This window comes from Equus przewalskii, chromosome 20 (assembly GCF_037783145.1).
Source record: "Equus przewalskii isolate Varuska chromosome 20, EquPr2, whole genome shotgun sequence".
Lineage (NCBI taxonomy): Eukaryota > Metazoa > Chordata > Mammalia > Perissodactyla > Equidae > Equus > Equus przewalskii.
The window spans coordinates 21,244,341-21,265,566 of record NC_091850.1 but is presented as its reverse complement, the minus strand read 5'-3'; the positions used below and the strand labels follow the sequence as shown (position 1 = coordinate 21,265,566).

The window sequence follows — 21,226 nt, the reverse complement described above, 5'->3', positions numbered from 1 at the left end:
CTACGAATTCCCCTCCATCTCATTCTTTTCTTTACTATTTATCTGTTAAAGGCCTGGGTGGCAGGCCCATCAGTTCTCCAAGACTGGATTTCACTGATTACATGCTCAAGGTGCGAGTTCAGCATGCTCCTCTGCCCTCTGTATTTCCTGCAGTTTGGCACCTGGACCCAGGGGCCTGATTAGACTTAGATTCCACTCCCTTGGCAAAACTATAGGTTCTGTCATCAAGAAGACACAAGGTCTGGTTTTGCCCTTTTTTTTATTATTAATGGTCACTGATGCTCAACATTTAGATGCATTAATTGAATGGGGGTGTAACATCATGATTTTCTAATTATATCATTATCTTTTCATGTATTAGCTTTAATAATTTTATAAGGACACTCTTTTCCTCCTCTACTATTTGGTTACATGTTGGTTCAGGTAATATAGGAAAAATAGGATGAATGCTTGATTCTATTTACCCAGGTTTCAAGATTTTGAGTTAGGTCCCTGTGAGTTTCAGTAGATAAATATTTTTTATATCATTACGGACTCAAATTTAAACATCTGAAGAGTTTGAATTATTGAGATTCAAATCCTTTTTGAAGCCTATCTTGGCTTCTTCAAGTTGGCTCCTGATTCTTTCTTCTATCACCCTGATAGTCTTTGACAACTCCCTTACTATCTGGTATGTTGAGGCCCTTAACATATATGTCCTGCCCCAGACCTGGCATCAGCCATTGCATCTCTCCTCTTCAAATTACTGCAGACCTCTTGCTATTGGATTGTACTAATCCCATCTCAGTTTCAGCTGCTCTTCCAGCAAATATCTGTTGCTTCTGTAGAAGGTCGACCTATTCTCAGGTCTACCAGATGAATTTGCTTCCCATTACTTCCTTCCTTTGTCCTTTGTGGAGGTTGCAAAAACACAAGTCTTGCAGTTGTTGCGGTTTGTCCCAACCTACTTTTAATTTCATGAGGATAGTTGTGCTGTAAAAGCTGGCCATGATATTTCGAGTTTTGCTACTTGCCCGTCTGTTTTTATATGCAGAAACTAAGCTACCAGTATCTTCTCACACTCATGTCCCCTTTCCTTTTGAAAATTATGTCGACTTCTATTTTCTTGCATCAAGATCTATACCCTTTCCATTAACTTTATACAAGGACCAATTTAATATTGCTCACTCAGAAAGTTTGGGGTTCTAATATTTTTTTTTACTTTGTTTGGTGAACACAGTAAAAGAACCTACTTGCCGCAGAATTAAAATTCAGAATTAATCCTCTTTCAAAATACTAACTCAGAATTTACTAGTTATAGCTATAAAGATAGTGCTAATTTCCCATCCTTATATAATAGGGCTTGAAATGAAATGTGCACTGCTACCAAGTAGCACAATTCAGCAAAGCAAAAAAAAAATAAATAAAAGGATGATATATATCAGAAAGTAATGTCATTCTTTCCTAATGTCATTGCCCAAAGAGATATATTTTTAACTTTGTTTTGATGAAGATCACATAGATTCCAAAGGCAATGACATTTAAATAGCTTCTCTAGGTCTGTGAAACAAAAGCCTTCCTCAAGATATCCACTATATTCCCAAATTGTTTTTAAAAAAACTACATAAAAGCAAGCATTATAGGAAATAGAGTTAATACAAGTTTGTATGTATCTTATTTTAAATGGCTTCAAATCTTATTTCTAAATACATGTTTCTGTGTATTAGATTAGGCTTTCCATACTAAATTAAGATATTCACTTTTTTGTAGGAAATATAGGGAAAAAGATCATCTGGTTGTTGAAAATTGTGTATAAAAACCAAGACTGAGAATAATGTTGCTAAAATTTCTTAATTCATTCATATATATTGAGTGACTACTTTGTGCCATGCATGCATCCAGCCCCAGGAACAGAGTGGTTAAAACAATTTAAAAAACCCTCACTCTAAGTGCAGCCTAAATTATAGATGAGGGGAGATAATAATCAAATTAGATAAACAATATATTTAGGATAATAAATTGTGATAAGTTCAATGAAGAAAAGGCAGGTCAGGGATGTGGGAATAACTGATAACCAAGGGTACAGAATGGAGTTGAAATCTTACTCAGGCTCTATTTGTTTATAATTTTCTACTATTCAGAAAAAAATTATAGGGATCATCCTTAAATCCATGTATTTATGAACATGCCATATTTTTTCTGTAAGATAGTTTCCTAGCCTATACATTTTCAAGAACTTTTCATATAGAGTCAAAATGACCTTTAGGAAGCTCACAACAATTTATAGTCTTTGTAGTCGTTGGTTGGAAAGCTCTCCTCCATCGTGATATTATTAAATAATTCATTTAACATTTTTCTAGGACCTCTGATTTCAGTTCTTTTTACCATTTACAAATTTAAACCTATTTGGATTTAATTTGATTCCAAACTGATTAGAATGGATTTTACTCAATTATTTTAGTTGATTAATACTTTTTATTGTATAACTCTTTTTTACATTGATTTGAAATTTTCAAATTTTTCAAATTTCAAATTTGCGTATATAGTTTATATTTTTGGTTTTTGTAGTGAGTGGGTTTTTTTCTATTATATGTCCTTAATCATAGTTGTTGATACGTAGGAAAGTTCCTGATATATTTTAATAAATTTATCATATAATCAGCCATATTATTGAACATTGAAGTTAATTCTACCACTTATCAGTTGGTTCCATCAGCAACTTAAGGCCAGTAAACATCACCTGCAAAAAATTAGTTTGGCCGCCTCTCATCCCAAATATATTTCTAGCTAACATTTTATGCCGTATTGCACTGAGTGACCCATCCACAATAAATCTTCTCTATTCAATCCCTTCTACCCAGGTAACTAGCCTCAAACTAAACTACCTGGATGAAAGGGAATTTTCCCTCTCAAGGCAAGTCTGTCTAGCCACAGCTCTAATTCTTAAATGGCTGGTCCAAGCAAAACTGTTTTCCTGTATCTCCCATACATTGTTTCTTGTATCATGTTTCTGTGTAAAAATATTACATAGTTCAGGAAGTCTTAACTTCCAAAAATAAATGTGCTTGAAGGGAACCACAAACCTCTTGAAATCACAGACAAAATTTTGTGAATATAGGCACTTTTCCAAGGCAGAGGGTTCACAGCTTTCATTTTCTTCTTAAAGTATTCTGAGCCTGGAAGCCTAAGAGTCACTAACATAAATGGATAGCCATGAATAATTAGTATAATCAATAATTGCGGCCTGTAGAATTCTGGGGTTATTTATATTGTTCAATACAAATACAGCCATAACTAGGTGCTTTAAGCATATATTTTTGCTATTTTCTATATTAAAAAAAATTCAGACAATGTATCTGTCTCTAATCTTCATCCTAATTCACTTACATGATTATTCAAGACAAATACCAAATTTGTTGCTCAGAAGAAAGAATCTTTTTCAGAATAATTATTCAAATAATGAATGACTCTTCCACAGAAAAAATAAGGAGTACTCTTTCTCCCTATAAGCACTATTCATATAACTTTCAATATTTATTATATCAGCCTCTGCTCATATCTCTCAAACAACGAAGATTGCAGAATTTTTAATTTTAATAAAGTATATTCCCTTTTAAAAAAATAACAAGGCTAGCACATTCTGCAAGGGTAAGTGACATCTGCTCTAAAATAATGTAAAAAAGATTTTAAAAATCATTCTTTCAAATTTGCAATAGTTCTTAAATAAGATTTCTAAACAACCATTTTTCATAGTCTATTTAAATCTGACAATAAAAATGAAAGAATTTAGCAAGTTATGAATCATCTTATTTGGCTCACATATAACATTTAAATGACTTGAAATAAGATCCCAAATGGCTTCACTATGCCATTTTCCGGTGAAAATAAAGATGAACAGGAAGGAGTATATGCAATTCAACGCCATTAGTATTTTCCCTAAAAGCTTTTTCTAAATGTTCAATACTATAGCATTCTATACTAACTTAGAAGGTAATACTGTTATATCTGGAAAAGTGCAGATAGAAGATATGTTAGAAGTTTTCCAATGCTAATTGCCTCATGAGTGAACCTATTTCCCACAGCACACACAAAATCTGCCATCGCACATCAGGGTTCTGCACCCCAGACGACCACTGAAGATAAAAAGAAAACAGAACAGCATTTCGCTTTCATGGCCCTGCCTTCACAGACACATTTGCTTAAGGAGTTCGGAAGATGGTCAGGTGTGTATATAGAGAGTATTTTTTTTTCTCAAATAGTTCATACTCCCTAAATCGGCTTCAATTTTGCTTTCATAATAATAGGTAATAGTACATAGCATTAAGTGCAGAGCATCATTTCTAAACACTGGTTGTCTAGACACTATATACTTATAATAGAAATGTAAAATACATGTCTTCCCAACAGCCTAGTAAGATACATAAATTATTTCCATTTTATAATGGAGGAAACAGGTCCAGAGACTATGGGGGTGGAGCTGGGATTCTAACCCCAACAGCCTGGCTCTAGAGTCTGTGTTCTTAACAAAACTAAATGTTACCTCAAAACATACCCATAGTCTTTATTAAAAGTAAAATAGTATTGGGGGCTGGCCCTGTGGCCGAGTGGTTACGTTCTCGCGCTCCGCTGCAGGCGGCCCAGTGTTTCCTTGGTTCCAATCCTGGGTGCGGACATGGCACTGCTCATCAAGCCACGCTGAGGTGACATCCCACATGCCACAACTAGAAGGACCCACAACGAAGAATATACAACTATGTACCAGAGGGCATTGGGGAGAAAAAAGGAAAAAATAAAATCTTTAAAAAAAAAAAGTAAAATAGTATTAAAGGATTGTAAGAAGAACATGTAAGCCTTGCCCCATTCCCTTCACTCCACACACCCACTTCCCTAATTCAAACACTCTGTCTCTTTTGACATTTATTTCATATTTCAAAAATAAACTGATACATCAACTCTAGACCCTGCTAATTTCCAGTTACAGCAGATGAGCATGTAGCTTTCTTACAACACCCAACTCTCACTTACCTTTCCCTTGCCCTCCCAGAACAATTAGATAATATTTGCTGAAATTAGTGGTTTGTTCACATTATTATGACCACATAACTGTTATTCACTGCTGAGCCAAGCAACAAGCATTATGATTTTTTCCCCCTTTTTTATACACCTTCAAATCATTCTGGAGCCAATAAAGATCTTTGGTTTATTTACTTGTATTCAATGTACCCTACAGATATTTATACTATCGTCATAGATATCTTGTTCCAAAGACTCATGGAACACCTGTTAACATTCCTCTTCAAATGCTGATATTCATCCATTTTTTTCCTCCCCTGAAGGCCTTTCTCCAGAGCCCTCTGCTTTCCTGCCCCTTTCTAGACTGGTTTCCTTCAAGGGCAGCTACTCAGGAGTAACTAATTCCTGGGCTCCTGGAACTTTCTTTTAAGGTTCTTCTATGTTAAATCCCATATCCTGTCTTCTTTTTTTTTTTTTAAAGATTGGTACCTGAGCTAACATCTGTTGCCAATCTTCCTTTTTTTTCTTCTTCTTCTCCCCAAAGCCCCCCAGTACATAGTTGTATATTCTAGTTGTAGGTCCTTCAGGTTGTGCTACGTAGGACACCGCCTCAGCATGGCCGGCTGAGTGGTGCCATGTTCACACCCAGGATCCAAACTGACGAAACCCTGGGCAACCAAAGCAGAGTGCATGAACTTAATCACTTGGACAGCGGCCCGGCCCCTGTATTCTACGTTTTCACATTTATTTGGTGTAATTCTTTGTTTTGCTGGAACACATCATCCAGTAACTTTCTAAGAAAGGATACATAGGTGGTTAATATTATAATTCTTGAGTTCTGAATGTCTTTATTTAATCTTCATATTATGGCAGAGTATACAATTCTTTTAGAAATCACTTTCTCTCAGAATTTTGTAGACTTTGTTACATTGTCACTTAGAGTATTTTTCCTACTTCTTGATATGTAACTTTCTCTTTAGAAAATTTTAGTCGTTTTTTTGGCTCAGTGGTGTTCTGAAGCTTCCGTGTGATGATCCCTGGCAGGTTCTTTTTCCGTCATGGTGCCGAGCACGACTTCTCAAAGAAGTCAGTTGACTCCCTGCTATCTGGAAAATTTTGTTTAAAATGTCTCTGTTAATTCAAAATGTCCATTTTCACACTTTGTTCTCATTCTAGAACTCCTTTTATATAGATTTTGACCTTATGAATTATCCTTTATTTTACTTAAATTTTCTATTCTCTCTTTTCTTTTTGCTCTAATTCTGAGAGGTTTCCTAAACTTTATAAGCCAACTTTTACATCCAAGCACTCTTTTTTATTGTCTGGGTACTCTTTTCATAGCATATTGTTCTTATTAAATAGATAAAATATCTCCCTGAAGATATCATTATAGAGTATTTTTTAATAATGTTGTAATTTCCCCTTATCCCAAATGCCTCTCTGTTCTCTAGACTTTATTTTGCTGTTTGATTTAGTCTTTCTCTTTTATGATGGAGACATTTCTAGAAAGTCTTGTAATCTTTTACTTTCAGATCATATTAGATGATGTAATACCAAATTATAATTACAGTCTCTATGTACATATGTGAGGCTTTTTGCAAGGTCATTAGATAATAAGTAAGAATTTTTACTGGAAGACCTTGAAATGTCTCCCATTGGAGGTATTTTTCTCCAGTTTCCTGCCTGGGGAGAATTGACCTGCCTCCAAGCATTCCTGTGTTAGAATCGAGAGAGTTCTCTATTCACTGAGGAGACCCTTATTTAATCCTCCTGGTTTCAGCCTGGCTTTGCTGGAAACTATTTCTTAACTGGAAATAGTTTTATGTTCTAAACACTTCTGGGGTTCGCCACCAAAGGAGTGTGGAAGTAGAATGATTTCTCCATTAGCTTTCTATTTTCCAAAATATTTTTGAGATCTCTTGTCCTCTGCTTTCTCCTCTTTCTTCTATTTGCCTGTGTGTCTGTGTGTCTTTTCATATAATTTTGGCATGGTTTCAAGAGGGAGGAAGAATAAATGATCAGGTTTAATCCGTAATGTTTCCCTGCAGGTTTGGAGAATTATTTATACTGGTAGCCTTGTTTCTTTTTAGATAAAAGAGCTGGAGTGACAGAATTAAGATTCAGAAGAGCTGAATCCCTGGCCCAGTTCTTACTACCTATCTATGTCACTGCGTTCATGCTGTTTAACCTCCCTGCAGTTTCATTTAGTCATCTGTATATTGGGCAGGGAAAGCTAAGAGTTGGAACACGTCCTTGCAGGTAGCAGCGGGCAGGCGATGTCAAGTATTGCTGTGGGGAAAGAAAGAGCTTGCTTTGTCTGGATGTATTAATTCTAAGATTAAATATGCACATGCCCTGGTTGGAGACTAATTCTTTGTACACTCATTCAGTAATATTTGTTAAAAGTCTGTTATGTTGACCCAGCAATTTCCCTTATAACAGAAATGAAAATATATCTCCACCCAAAAACTTGTACAAAAATGTTCATATCAGCAGTTTTCATGATGGCCAAAAGGAAGAAACAATCCAGATGTCCTTCAACTGATGAATGGATAAATATATCTGGTATAGCCACACAATGGAAAGGGTATTCAGGAAAAAGGGAAGAAAGTACGATACAGGCAACATCATGGATGAAACTTGAAAACATTATGCTAAGAAAAAGAAGCTAACAGTAAAAAATTACATAGTGTATGATTCCATTGATATGAAATGTCCAGAACAAAAAAACTCTATAGGACAGAAAGTAGATTAGCAGCTGTTTAGAGCTGTGAGCGGAAGAGGGAAAAGGGAAGACAGACACGAGTGCTAATGGGTATGGGATTCCTGCTTGGGGTGATAAAATTTTCTAAAATCAGTTATGGTAATGGTTGCACAACTCTGTGAATATACTAGAAAACATTCAATCATACACTTTAAATGAGTGAATGTATGGTATGTGAATTATATCTCAAAAAGCTATTAAAAAATAAAGCTGGGAGACTGGCCCAGTGGCGCAGTGGTTAAGTTCGTGTGCTGCGCTTCAGCAGCCCAGGGTTTGGATCCCGGGTGAAGACCTAGCACCGCTAGTCAAGCCACGCTGTGGCGGCATCACGCATACAAAATGCAAGAAGATTGGCACAGATGTTAGCTTAGTGACAATCTTCCTCAAGCAAAAAGAGGAAGATTGGAAGCAAATGTTAGCTCAGGGACAATCTTCTTCACAAATAAATAAATAAATAAAGCAGGGGCCATTCCCGTAGCGTAGTGGTTAAGTTCAGCACACTCTTCTTCAGCAGCCTGGGTTCTGGGTTTGGGTCCTGGGCATGGATCTACACCACTTGTCAACCAGGTTGTGGCAGTGACCCACATACAATAGAGAGGAAGACTGGCACAGATGTTAGCTCATGGTTAATCTTCCTCAAGCAAAAAAAGAGGAAGATTGGCAACAGATGTTAGCACCAGGAGAATCTTCCTCGGCAAAAGAAAGAAAAATAAAATACAATAAAAAATAAAGCATCTGAGAAAGCTTAGAAGGAAAAAGTCTATTATGTGCATCTTTACGGCACTAGGAACATAAAATTGAATAATATTGGTGAGATTGTGGAGCTTAAATTGTAGTAGAGGGACATATATAAAATATAATTATAAATTCTGATGAAACAAGAAAACCAGATAGAAAATAAAATGGAAGGGGGAGGCATTGAGGGTGATCACAATATTAAACTGAAATCGAAAGGACAAGACACTAGCTATCATGCAGAATGATGAAAAGAGAAAAGAGAATTCAGGCAGTAGGGTTAAATATCACATCAAAATCTCTGTAGCAGGAGAGAACACAGCTTGTTCTAGGAGCTGAAAATTTGGCCAGGTAGCTGGAAAATAGGGAGGGAGGAAGGGAGTGGTATGTCATGAGTTGCAAAGGCAGGTTGAAATTGCGCAAAGCCTTGTAGCTCATGGAAGGTTTGTCAAATGTATGCTAAGAGTAATGGGAAGCCTCTAAAGGGTTTTAAGCAGCATGATATCATTATTAGATTTGCTCTTTAAGATCACTTTTGCCACTACATGATGGATAGAATGGAGGACAGTGTTGACTTTCTGTCCTAAAACTGCCTGTGCATGTCTACACAGGAATATCAACATCAGCAAAACTACATCACTGATCATTTTAAGAAGTGTCTCAACTGGCGGCACTGTTAATTGATAAAATCAATATGTATAGATTCTCTAAAATGTTCATAGCCAGTAATTCCATTCCCTGAACTCCACCTAGAATATAATGGAGAGAAATGAACAAAGATGTTTATTGCAGCACTATTTATAACACTGAAATCCTGGAAACAAACCTGAATGTATAAAATTCGTAAACAGTTGCTAACTCTGTATGTGTAATTAGTTTTACTTCTTTAGAATTCTAGCTAACGTCTTGAAAATAAAAACAGGCCTATGTAAATGAGATTGTCAAATTGTAAATCCAGGGCATGCATAATTTTGCTACTTTGCTTAAACTGAGTGGTCAGTTATTAGGTGAAACAGTTGAAAAATACTATGGAGAAAACAACAAACTTGAAAAGAGTCATGAAATAAATGCTCCAGTCAAAAATGATCAATGTCGATATGTATATTTATATGCACATAATCGTATACAGACGTCCCTTGAATAGTTTCTGTCACACATGCACAATACACACACACACACTCTGAATTAAGAGGCTGAAAGGTTTATTTTGCAAAACAGCAAACTCCAGGATGCACCAGGGAATGTCACCATTTTTCTCTGATCTTTTTTTCTTGAAAAACAATTCTAAGTGGTACATCAAGATGCCTTCACAAAGAAAATTATTTTTAGAAGGCAAGTAAAAATAGTCTTTTTTCCTACTGCATGTAGATTTTTTTTCATTACCACTACCTCTGCTCTTCAAACATATGGTGTCATCCTAACTCATAGTTTGCTACTTCTTTACACAAAATGACAAAATGAAAATTTGACTCAGATCGTGAAAATGTTCAGTACTTCTCATACAGTGCTAATAGTCTGCCATAATTTGTATTATATTTAATAGAAATTTTATTTGAAAGTCCTCATCCTAAGCCCAACTTTTGTCTCCAAGTAATGATGCGAATTATCTGCTAAACACAAGAACTACACTCAGAATGGCAAAATTCTCACATCAAAATCACATCAGATATATTTTGCTTGCGTCATACTCACTTTGGGACATAGGTTTGTTGATTGGAATAAGGCAGAATTACAAATACTATTTAAATTGTTTTCTGGTGTTGGTGTTGTTTCCATTTGTGATTTCTGATCAAGTGGAGAAAGGTTCATTAGTTTTTGTTAAATGAGCCTATGATAACAATAACAAGAAATATATCGTTCCAATGCATTTAAAATTCTTTCAGTATTATTCAACACACAAGTTCATAAATACAAGTCCACATAATTAAATATGAATTGGTAAAATTGAATCTGCCCAATGACTCTCAATTTATACTAAGTCACCAAAAGTAGGTTTAAAGGGAAAGTTATTCAGAAAAAAAAACGGAAAACATCTTGTAATATTTTAACAGTATCATATGACTGTAATATGTATTAAATGCAATAAAATAGTGAAATATCTAATAAAATTTAAAGTTTTACAACTTACTCGTATACTAAAATAAGTAACTGAATACATTCATGTCTCCAAATCTTTCAAATAATTTCACTTTAATTGGGCCTAACAGTTGGTAGAGCTGCTAAGAAAAACTTAATTGAATTTATAAGATTTAAAAAGGTTCACCTATCAGAGAAAAAAAGAAATTCTTATGGCTAATTTTGGTTGTCTTGATAGGGAAAGCAGATAAAAGGATCACTGCTGGGAAAATGCAGAATGCATTCAGCAGAAAGATAACATAACAGTAGACTAATTAGTCTTTAAACCCCAGAAGGTTGAATTGTTTTCTTGTGAGAAGCTCCTGGAAACCAACGGTCTCTGACTAACCATGTAATATGAGTGAAGCCTCCCTCCACTAAGGAACACATGAGTGACCTCCGACATCAGGACAGCTGTGGATGCAACACCAGGCAGAGATGGAAGCCACAAATAGCAATATCTTCAAGAAAGGACTCCTGTTTCTGGAGTCCTTGTGTACTTATGACAACAAGCTTTACACATAGTTATTCACCCTAACTGATGAAAAGAAGCAGAAGAAATAACAAGTCAAGATATAAAATCTCCTCCTTTACCAGAGGCAAGATGTTGGCTGGCAATACATATGGAATAGGAGCAATATCTTTAAAGGGGCCTTTTTGTAAGCACGATCCAGCAAAATAATGTCAGCATCCCTGAAATGGCAAATAGTCTGGTGATAAATTCTTCCAAGGTAATCACTTGCATAATAAAAACCATCCACAAAGTACTCTAATATTCTTTCAATCCATTTAAATGATTATATCATAACTATGGATTGGCAGTGAAAGCACAATGTTTGGCTAGTGTCACTTTTTTATTCAATGAATAAAAAGTAAAATTTTAGCTAATAAATATATAATAACTGTTAATAATCTCAAAAGAAATCATATTTAACCTCCAAATTAAATATGTGTGTGTGTGTGTGTTTGTGGTTCATGTGAAACTCAATCAGACTGACAACGTGTCCTCACTATATAAAGATCAGTGTAATTTTTTCTTAAGTAATTATCTATGTTTTCCCTAGTTTGGGAGGTTGTATACCATGGTATTAAGAAAAATAAGATATTTTGCTAAATTCTCTAGCTTCCACCCAGTTATTTCTAACAGTATTGATAGTATTTGACTCTTCTTTAGTCCCTGAAGGTTTCTAGCATCATCCTCTCCTGAGAAAGAAGGGAAATACAGCGCCTCTGCCCTACTTACACCAGAGCTAGGAGAAAAGTACCTGCCAGACACAGCAATAGCACGCTTGGGCCCCGGTGGGAAAGAAAGGCACCTAGCTAGCAATCTGGGAGTCTCAGTGGGAGCACAGCCGTGCCGCCAGAAGGAAGCGGAAAGGAATCCGTCTTAGAAACCATCCAGAGAAGGGATACTAGACCATTAGCCACAGTCTTCAAGTCCTGACATGCCTTGAAGCAGTGGGCTCATGCTACACTCAACAGTGTGGGGCTGACCAAAGGGTAGAGTGAGGAAACTTCCATGGCCGTGCAAGGACTTACGCAAGTGTCAAGGAAAAAATTATCTGGGTATCGTCATCTCCAATCTCTCCTCCCTTCTCCAAGGAAATTTCACTTTCTCAGTCACTAAATCATTACTGAGCATAAGTTTGGCATTGTAGGAATCACAGCAAAGCACCTCCCTTCGAGTGTCTTCTTCAGAAAAGGGCCTTGAGGCGAACAGATCCCGACCATAACATTTCTACTTTGTTGAAGATACTCACACATTGCTTTTCCTTCATAAAAAATAGTCAGAATTTGGTCTTTCTTATTTTTGCTTTTTTCATTACATTTTCTTGACATGTTATAGGTTTTAAGAAATTTATACTGGTATCGAGATCGTATAAAAACATTAATGAAATAATAATAAGATCTAAATGTCTTCCATATGTAAATGAGTATTTATAGGATGACTAGTTTGTTGTTTTAGAAAAACAGTGTATACTGTTAATTATGAGTTTTAAAATCTCTTTTTCTCAGGTATCTTCCAGTTAAAAAGTTACATCATAGTAATTCTTTAATTTATGTCTGCCATTTTCTTTTTCCAATTATGCAGGGGAAAATCAAACATTCCAAACTACTCCACATTGGAATTTGTTCAGAGTGTTAGCTCAATTTTTAATCATCTCCCATTTCTTTGAAATGCATGAAAAAATTGAACCATTATCTGATTTCAATTTCTTGCTTTGTTTAGTAACAACTTCTTGCTTTTAAAGAGATATTTTGTCTCGGGAAAACGTGGAGAATCTCGAATTTCATGAATTTCATTCATTCAAAAGTTTTGGCCCACTATTCCAATTCCTGAAAGGTGGCTGCATGCTTTTATTTGGTAAGTAGTGAAAGTTTAATTATTTGAAATACGCCACCATTTTGAAAAGTGTAGTCTCTTTTCACATTGCTGAAGAAAGAAAAGTATCATGTCTAATCATTTAATTGAGTGTGAAATTAAATAAACCAAAGTTATCACTTTATTTTCATGTGAATATTGAACCAGACATATTTCTGGAAAGACCACGCTTACTTTTCTTATTAAGACTGAAGGCTGTTTCCATGCAAAGTTTTTAAATAAACAAATCGTAATATGGGTTGCAACATATTTCCATTGAGGACTGAGGGAGAGTATTCTACATTTGATTTCAACCTTTAAAATGCTAATGAACATGTTGATTTTATACACCTTAGAACTAGGTGATTTACAAGTTTGCTTCTATAAGGATCTTCCTAGAGGAGGAAACACGTTTGATTATTTAATAGATCCTTTTATTATGAACACTCTTTCAGTCAAACTCTTAATATTCTATGGGCGATAAATGTCATTAGGTTTTGTAAGTCCTCCTTTGAACTTTGCTGTGTTTTTACAAATAAGACCTTAAAATTATACGCTTTCTAAAATCCATTCACTCTATGCGTAAATTATAGAGGCTATTGATTTCTGAGACAATTTATGTATCTCAGAGAAGGAGAAGGCAGTCCCTTCAAAGCTTTGCGTGGCGGAACTATGGGTTTTCCAAAGCTAATGTCATTCAGAACTGTGGACAGCTCCCGTGAAGGCGTGGAGTCGAAGGCAATTTTCCTGAGTTTCTAAACACAAAGTAAAGCTGCTTTTTATTGCTATATTTGTTTGCTGTTTAGCAGACGCCTATTAAAACTGCTTAGTTTGCATACATACTCCTTTCGCTGATTCTTTTTTCTTTTTCGAACGAGTTCAGTTAAATAAATAAATAAATACTGCTCTGAGTTACTAGTTATTTTTTCATTTTAAATGGAAAGCCTAACACTCAGGAGCTAATATAACGTGACTGCCGAGTGTGCGCACGCTAATAAGAGGATCTACTTCACGACCTTCATTTGATAATCTCTAAACATGCTTATAACCGAATGAATACTTGGCGACAAATAAGATCAGGAGACGTCTTAATTTTAATTCTCCGAGGCAGAGTTTCCCTGACAGCTGACAGCTCTCCTGCCCTTGTTCCCGACCTGGGAAACGGGAGAGAGATTTCTGAAATAGACTTGTAGTCAAGGTCAAGAAAGGGTGTCTCTCTGTCTCAGGAAGGGGGCTCTGGAAACGCCCCCTGCCTCTGTTTCAGGAACTCGAGGCTTCCTGTCACGCTCCTGTCCAGCCCCGGCAGCGCCGGCTCCACGGAAATCTCAAGTCAGGGACTATCTAAGCGCAAATTCTCCTTTCTCAGCCTGCCAGCCACTATTGTGAAGAAATGCACTGAGGATACTCAGTGCCTATAAAGAGACGAAAAACAGATTCACACTCCCCAGGGGCCAGAGAGGCTGGAACAGCTAGGACCTGTGAGTCACTGTCTCCGCTTGCCCCATCCTCTCTTTCACCCCAAGAAGGTCTTTTTCCCCTTTGGGAAGGACCCACTTCTTGGGGGAGCAGGGCAAGGAAAGGTGTCACCCCCAAGACGACTTTCTGGCCGCTTCCTTACACTCTCATCTCCGAAGTAAAAGTTTCCCTGGCACAACTTCACATCCTCCCATGCGGAGGTCACCGTGGCCTTCTTCCCCAATCTGTCCCCAAAGTTCACGAGGCAAAGGAGGAGAGCCTCCCTGGGGTTCCTGGGCAACAGGAACTCATCACTCAACCCCCTTCCTCGGTGGAAACTAGTTGAAGAAGAGTCAAGCTCCATCAGCCGGAGTAGCAGCCGCCGCCGGCGCCACCCCCCGCCAGCCGGCACCCCCTCCCTCGAGTCCCCGGGCGCCCCCTCCCAGGAGCGGGGAAGCGCGGGCGAGGGCGCGCCCGGGAGGGAGGGTGGGGCGGCGGCGGGGAGTCCTCACCTGAAATCGCTGTAAGGGTGGATAATCCAGAAGCCTGCAGTTTTAACCCTTTCCTGCTCCTTCTCCACCGCCTTCTGGCTCCCGAACATGCGGAGGGAGAATTTGTTGACCCCAGGCTGCAGCATGGAGGTGAACTGCCTCTGCATGAAGCCGTAGTGCCGCCGGGGCCCCTCGGCATCCTCGCAGCCCCCGGCCGGCTCCTCGCCGCCGCCGCCGCCGCCGTCCACCTTGAAGCACACGGAGTTGCCGTGCTCCTTGGCGCCGGCCCCGCCGCCCCCCGGCGGAGTGCCCAGGCGCTTCTCGGCCGCTGCCGGCCCCGCGCCCGTCGCGGGCGCCTTGGCGGGGAAGACGCTGTTGCCATCGTCCCGGCTGTTGGACGAGGAGTTGGGCTTGCCGCCTCCTTCCATGCCCGGAGAACGCGGCCGGCGACGGCGCGGGCTCCAGACTCGCCGGCTGCCCGGCGCTGGGGACACGAAGCGGAGCGGGCAGGGGCCTGAGCCAGCTGCCGGCGAGCCCGGCTGCCCGTCGCGGCGGCGGCGGCGGCGGCGGCGGCTGCTGCTTCCCGCCCGCGCCGCTGCTCGCTGCGCGCCTCGCTCCCGCCGCCGCCGCTGCCCTCGGCGGCTGCGCTCCCGTCTCCGGCGCGGCTGGTGCTGAGGCTGAGGCTGCCCCAGCGAGGCGAGGTTCCGCTCAGCCCTCGCGCGCCAGCGCCTCCCCTCGGCTGCCCTCTGCTGGCCGGAAAGGGTCTCTGCCCGCCCGCACACCGCACGCTCTTCCCTTCACTCTCGCTCCACTTCTAGGCAGCGTGACATTGAACTCAGGAGCCCTGGGAGACATTGATTTGAACATGTTGTGAGAGACTCGGTGTATATTTGCACGAAAGAGAGAGAGAGAGTGAGCTAGCGGATGTAAGTTCGTCCAAAAGAAGCAGACATCCTTAAACTCGTTGAGACATTGTCACGTTGTCTGAACGCCTGTTTGAATGATGTTACAGATGGGAATAAGGAGAGAGGCTGCCTGCGCATGCAGAAAATTCACGTGTAAAGCTAGATGTACACAAGAAAGATTTGACAATGGATAATAAATTGCGTGAGAAGTAGGAAAGTTCTGTGTATGTCTGTGTGTGTGTATGTCTGTGTGTGTGTGTATGCTGAAAGGAAAGGGACAGAGTGAAAGCAGCTAGATCTGAGTAGCTAGAAGTCTTCAGCTGCTTGGGACTTTTCAGATCAAGCTCTACACCTAGGGACAGACAACTGACCTCATTACGCTTATCCTTGTTTATTCTCTCGGAGCTCCTTAAGCAGGGGATGGGATTTCTTTCTTACCAAGGCCACTCACATCAACACACATGTAAGCAGGTCTTCCGGTTGCCAATACTGAGAGAAAAATGTGTTAGGGAGACCTCACCAGAGCTGACCTATCTTTTCAGATAAGTTATGTAATCAATAAAACACACTAAGAGGCATGCTTATTGGTGAGTGTTCACCTACATCTCGCCAGGAAGCAAAAGTGTCCTGGACACGAGGCAGAATGTAATACCATCAGATGGGGGAAAGCATTCTCAAGTGAAACTGACAGCATGCTACTGATGCTGAGTGAAGCCTTCTGAGATGCCTCTTATTCCCTCCGTGTCTCCCAAACTCACCGGATTAGCTAAAGGAAGCAAGATGTGCTGCCAAACACACCAGTCACTGAGCAGGGCAGCCCGGGACTCTAAAGAGCTTCAAGACTCCCAAATGTCCCGAAACATGTGTTCCAGATATAAGCATTGCCTTCCTTCCTGCAGTCTCTTTAAAGGAAATCTGGCCCTGCCAAGAGTCCCTGATCTCATGGGTTCCTGTCAGCTACAGACACATTTTGGGTGGAGAGGGGCGGGCAGAGAGGAAATCTATGACAAGCTGGCAACTCATGGCCCAGCATGAAAAAAGTGAGTAGGGCAATCAAGGCACTTTCCTGAATGGTGATGAAGCCAATTAACAATGGGAGAGGCAAGGATGAAGACAAAGGAAGACAATTGGGTGCCCTCATGAGAGGCTGAGAAAGGAAGCAAAGAACAGAGAAAAGAGCAGAGACGCAGAAACAAGAAGCCATTAATTAGACCCATGTCATAATTCTATGATTCCCCTTGCCATTCTCCTCACCATAGCCTATGCCTAATCTCCTTTTGCAGTGAGCTGTGTCCTGATTCAGACACCAACTGTTTTCAACTAATCAAAAAACAGAACCCTAAGAAACTACTATAGGTGGTCAAATTTCAGTGATACAAAGTAGGAAAAATATGAACAATATAGTGCTCTGATCTATCAAAGTAGGGACTTTGGAAATCCAAGAGGTCAGATGAGGATTCCAGGTGGCAGCGGCAGAAGGCAGCCAAAGGAATGGATAAAAACAAACATTGCCTAAAGCACCGTTCTTCCTAAGAAAGGCCCCATTATTCAGGCAGCTTTCTTTATTAGACTAAAGATGTTTCCTACTTTTCTCCCATTCTGCGTGCTTCTCCAATCCCTCTATTTTCAGTCATGAGTGTGACAATGTATATTTTAACATAAATTTTAAATTTTATAATAATTCAAAAATATACCATCTAAAATGTTATGCTAACTGAGTTTGTCAGTTTCTCTTTCCTTCTAACCAATCCTTCTATTTGTTCTATTTCAACTTAATTTTAATCCTGACTATACAGTTATTTTAGTCAGAATTTTTCTCAGCTTCAGTGTCTGTACTAAAGTTATATGATAGAATTACTAAGAAAACAAGTGCTCAAAAGAGAACAAAGAAATATCTAAACAGGTTCGCAAGTCATTGGTTGCTCCAGGTATAGCTTCTCGGCCATTTTCCTTTCATTAAAATTCTCAAAAAGATACAATATTTTTTAGAACTTGCGAACGTGTACGTTATATCAATTTATTAACTTAAAGTTGTCAGCAATAGAGAAAGTCAAGTTTCTTCACTTTATTTTGGGCTGTTGATTTAAAGTCGCTTAGAATGTGGGCTTAAATAAAAAGCTTCCTCAGGAAAAAGAGAGAACTTGCAGGAAGATTAGGACAGAATGAAAGCTATAAAAGAATGAAAGCAACGACAGAGAGAGAAAATCTACAAATGTATTTAAAAATGTGACTCAGTCATGAAACTAAGCTTCTGTGGCTGGAACAGACAAATTTTTTCGTGGTTTAAGTGTTCTACTGTATTTCTAAATTTATTGCATGAATTAGAAAAGTTTTTTGACCAAGGAAGAAATTAGAGACTTAGTATTTGCTCAGCGCTGGATTGGAGAGAAAAGAATCACAGACAAGAGTAAGTTAGACTTTGTTCCTCTTTATCTTCCCACTTTCAAGCCCCGGACTTAAATTTTACTTTCCTTTTGTCACTCCATCATCCTATCCTTCTCCTAACCCACTCCAGACACATGTGTACCATGTCCCAGGGCAGGTCTGAATTTTGAGGATAACTTTTTCTTAGTATATTTCTATATCTGTTCATTGGTAAACTATCTCAGGCTGAAATCCACCAGGGCTAGATTGGAGTGTTTTTATTAAGTCATCTTAGAAGTAGGACTATCATCATGTTTGATTCTATGTTATTAGATGTCCATGATATCAATGTGCATTTCATTTCAGAGGAAGCTGATGTCTGAGGACTCATCAGAGAATATCAATTATGAATTCATTTCATGGGAATGTCCCATGAACAGTTGTAATGGGTGCTGTTCAGTACATACAAGGATCATGCATCTTTTAAAATGTTCCCTGTTTCCTTTAATATTCTGTTTAAGATCAAATTGCAGACAGCAGCAGGAGATTAATATGAAACTAAAATAAAATCTCCATGCAGCAGAGACAAGCACATGTGAAATGAAACAAAAAAGATAGACAGGTGACTTGAAGTTTGACAACTTATTGGAAAATTCTCAGTGAAAAAGGTTTAAGGGATAAACATTTTAGTCTTCTTAATGGAAAAGAAGACTATGTTAAACACGTATTTCAAATGAAAGGAAATAAAGTCAGATCTGTCTCTGTTGAGGAAAGCAATGGGAAAGAGCAGTGAAAAGAATAGTTCACCAAAGGCAACCTCACAGCTTCTCTATGTCTTACTCACAGACTCAATTATCTATCTAGAGACAATTGCCAATATCATGCTTAATGTAAGACACTCGAGCTGTTAAAGTCACAACAAGACACTCATACCCAGCATGTCTGCAATGTATAGTATTTTCAGCTGATAAAATTGCCTCCCTGAAAATCCAGAAGAATCAACTGCATAACTATCATAATTAATAATAGAATTTAGAAAGCTGATACAAATTCAACATGGAAAAATTAAATTGAAAGTGAAAGGATGGAAAAAGATATTCCATACATTGGTAACCAAAAGAGAGCAGGGATGGCCATACTAATATCAGACAAAATAGACTTTAAATTAAAAAGTTATAATAGACAAAGAAGGAGATTACATATTAGTAAAAAGTTTGCTACTTTTTATTAACAATTATAAACATTTATATACCTAATGACGGACCATCAATATACATGAAGTAAAAACTGACAGAATTGAAGGGAGAAATGGACAGTTGTACAGTAATAATTGGAAACTTTAAAATCCTACTCTCAATAATGAGTAGAACAACCAGACAGAAGATACATAAGGAAATAGAGGACTTAAATGACACAATAAACCAACGAGATCTAACAGACATATACAGAACATTCTGTACAACAACAGCATACACATTCTTCTCAAGTCATGGGATATTTTCTAGGACAAGCCATATGTTAGGCCACAAATTAAATTTTAATAAATTTTAAAAGATAGATTCCATGCAAAGTATCTTCTCAGACCACAATGAAAAGAAGTTAGAAATCAATAACTGAAATGGGACCGGAAAATTCACAAATTTGTGAAAATTGAGCAACATACTCTTGGACAACCAACAGATCAAAGAAGAAATCACAAGAGAAGTTAGAAAATACTTAACATGAATAAAAACACAAGATACCCAAACTTGTAGGGCATAGTGAAAGCAGTGCTAAGGGGAAAGTTTATAGTTATAAATGCTTACATTAAAAAACAAGAAAGAGGGCCCGCCCCACGCTCCACTTCGGCAGCCCAGCTTTGTGGGTTTGATCCCTGGTGAGAACCTGCTCCACTGGACAGCCATGCTCTGGCGGTATCCCACACACAAAATGGAGGAAGATTGGCATAGATGTTAGCTCAGGGCTAGTCTTCCTCAAACAAAAAAAGAAAGAAAAAAACAGGAAGGTTGGTAACGGATGTTAGCTCAGGTCAAATCTTCCTCAGGGAAAAAAAAACAAGAATCTCAAATCAACAATCTAACTTTACAATGTAAGGAACTAGAAATAGAAGAACAAACCAAACCCAAAGCTATCAGAAGGAAGGAAATAATAAACACTAGAGCAGAGAGAAATGAAATAGAGAATAGAAAACCAATAGAGAAAATTAATGAAATCAAAAGTTAGTTCTTTGAAAACATCAACAAAATGACAAACCTTTAGCTAGATAGACTAAGGAAAAAAGAGAAGATTTAAATTGCTAAAATTAGAATTTAAAATATACACATTACTTCTGATCCTATGGACATGAAAAGAATGATAAGAGAGTACTGTGAGCAATTGCAGGCCAACAAATTGGCTAACCTAAATGAAATATACAAATTCTTAAAAACACAAAAGTTACCAAGACTAAATCATGAAGAAACAGAAAATCTGAATAGATCTATAACTAGTAAGGAGATTGAATCAATAATCAAAAATCTCCCAAGAAAGAAAGCCCTAGACCTGACGGCTTCACTGGTGAATTCTACCAAACTTTTAAAGAATGAAATAAATACCAATACTTCTTAACTTTTCCAAAAACTTAAAGAGGACAGAACACTTCCTAACTCATTCCATGAGACTAGTACTACCCTGATACCAAAGCCAGACAACACACTACAAGAAAAGAAAACTACAGACCAATATCCCTTATGAACACTGATGCAACAGTCCTTAACAAAATAGCAAACCAAATTCAGCAACATTTTAAAAGAATTATACACCATCACCAAGTGGGATTTATTCCTGAATGTGAGGATGGTTCATCATAAGAAAATCACTCAATGAAATACACCTCAGTAACAGAATGAAGGAAGAAAACGCGTGGTCATTTCAATTGCTGAAGAAAAAGCATTTGACAAAATCCAATACCTTTCCATGATAAGTACATTAAACAAACTAGGATGGAAGGAAACCATCTCAACATAATAAAAGCCATATATGAAAAACCCACAGCAAACACCAA

At 38.3% G+C, this 21,226-nt stretch overlaps 1 protein-coding gene across 1 annotated transcript in view; it reads right to left on the bottom strand.

The window, feature by feature from the left end:
• HCN1 (hyperpolarization activated cyclic nucleotide gated potassium channel 1) overlaps positions 1 to 15,514 on the bottom strand; it is a 368,763-nt gene extending 353,249 nt beyond the window's left edge. Inside the window, exon 1 of the mRNA XM_070586899.1 lies at positions 14,936 to 15,514. Within this exon, the coding sequence (XP_070443000.1) occupies positions 14,936 to 15,342 (407 nt within the window). The 5' untranslated portion in view covers positions 15,343 to 15,514. The remainder of the gene's footprint in view (positions 1 to 14,935) is intronic.
• Between the last annotated feature and the right edge of the window lie 5,712 nt (positions 15,515 to 21,226).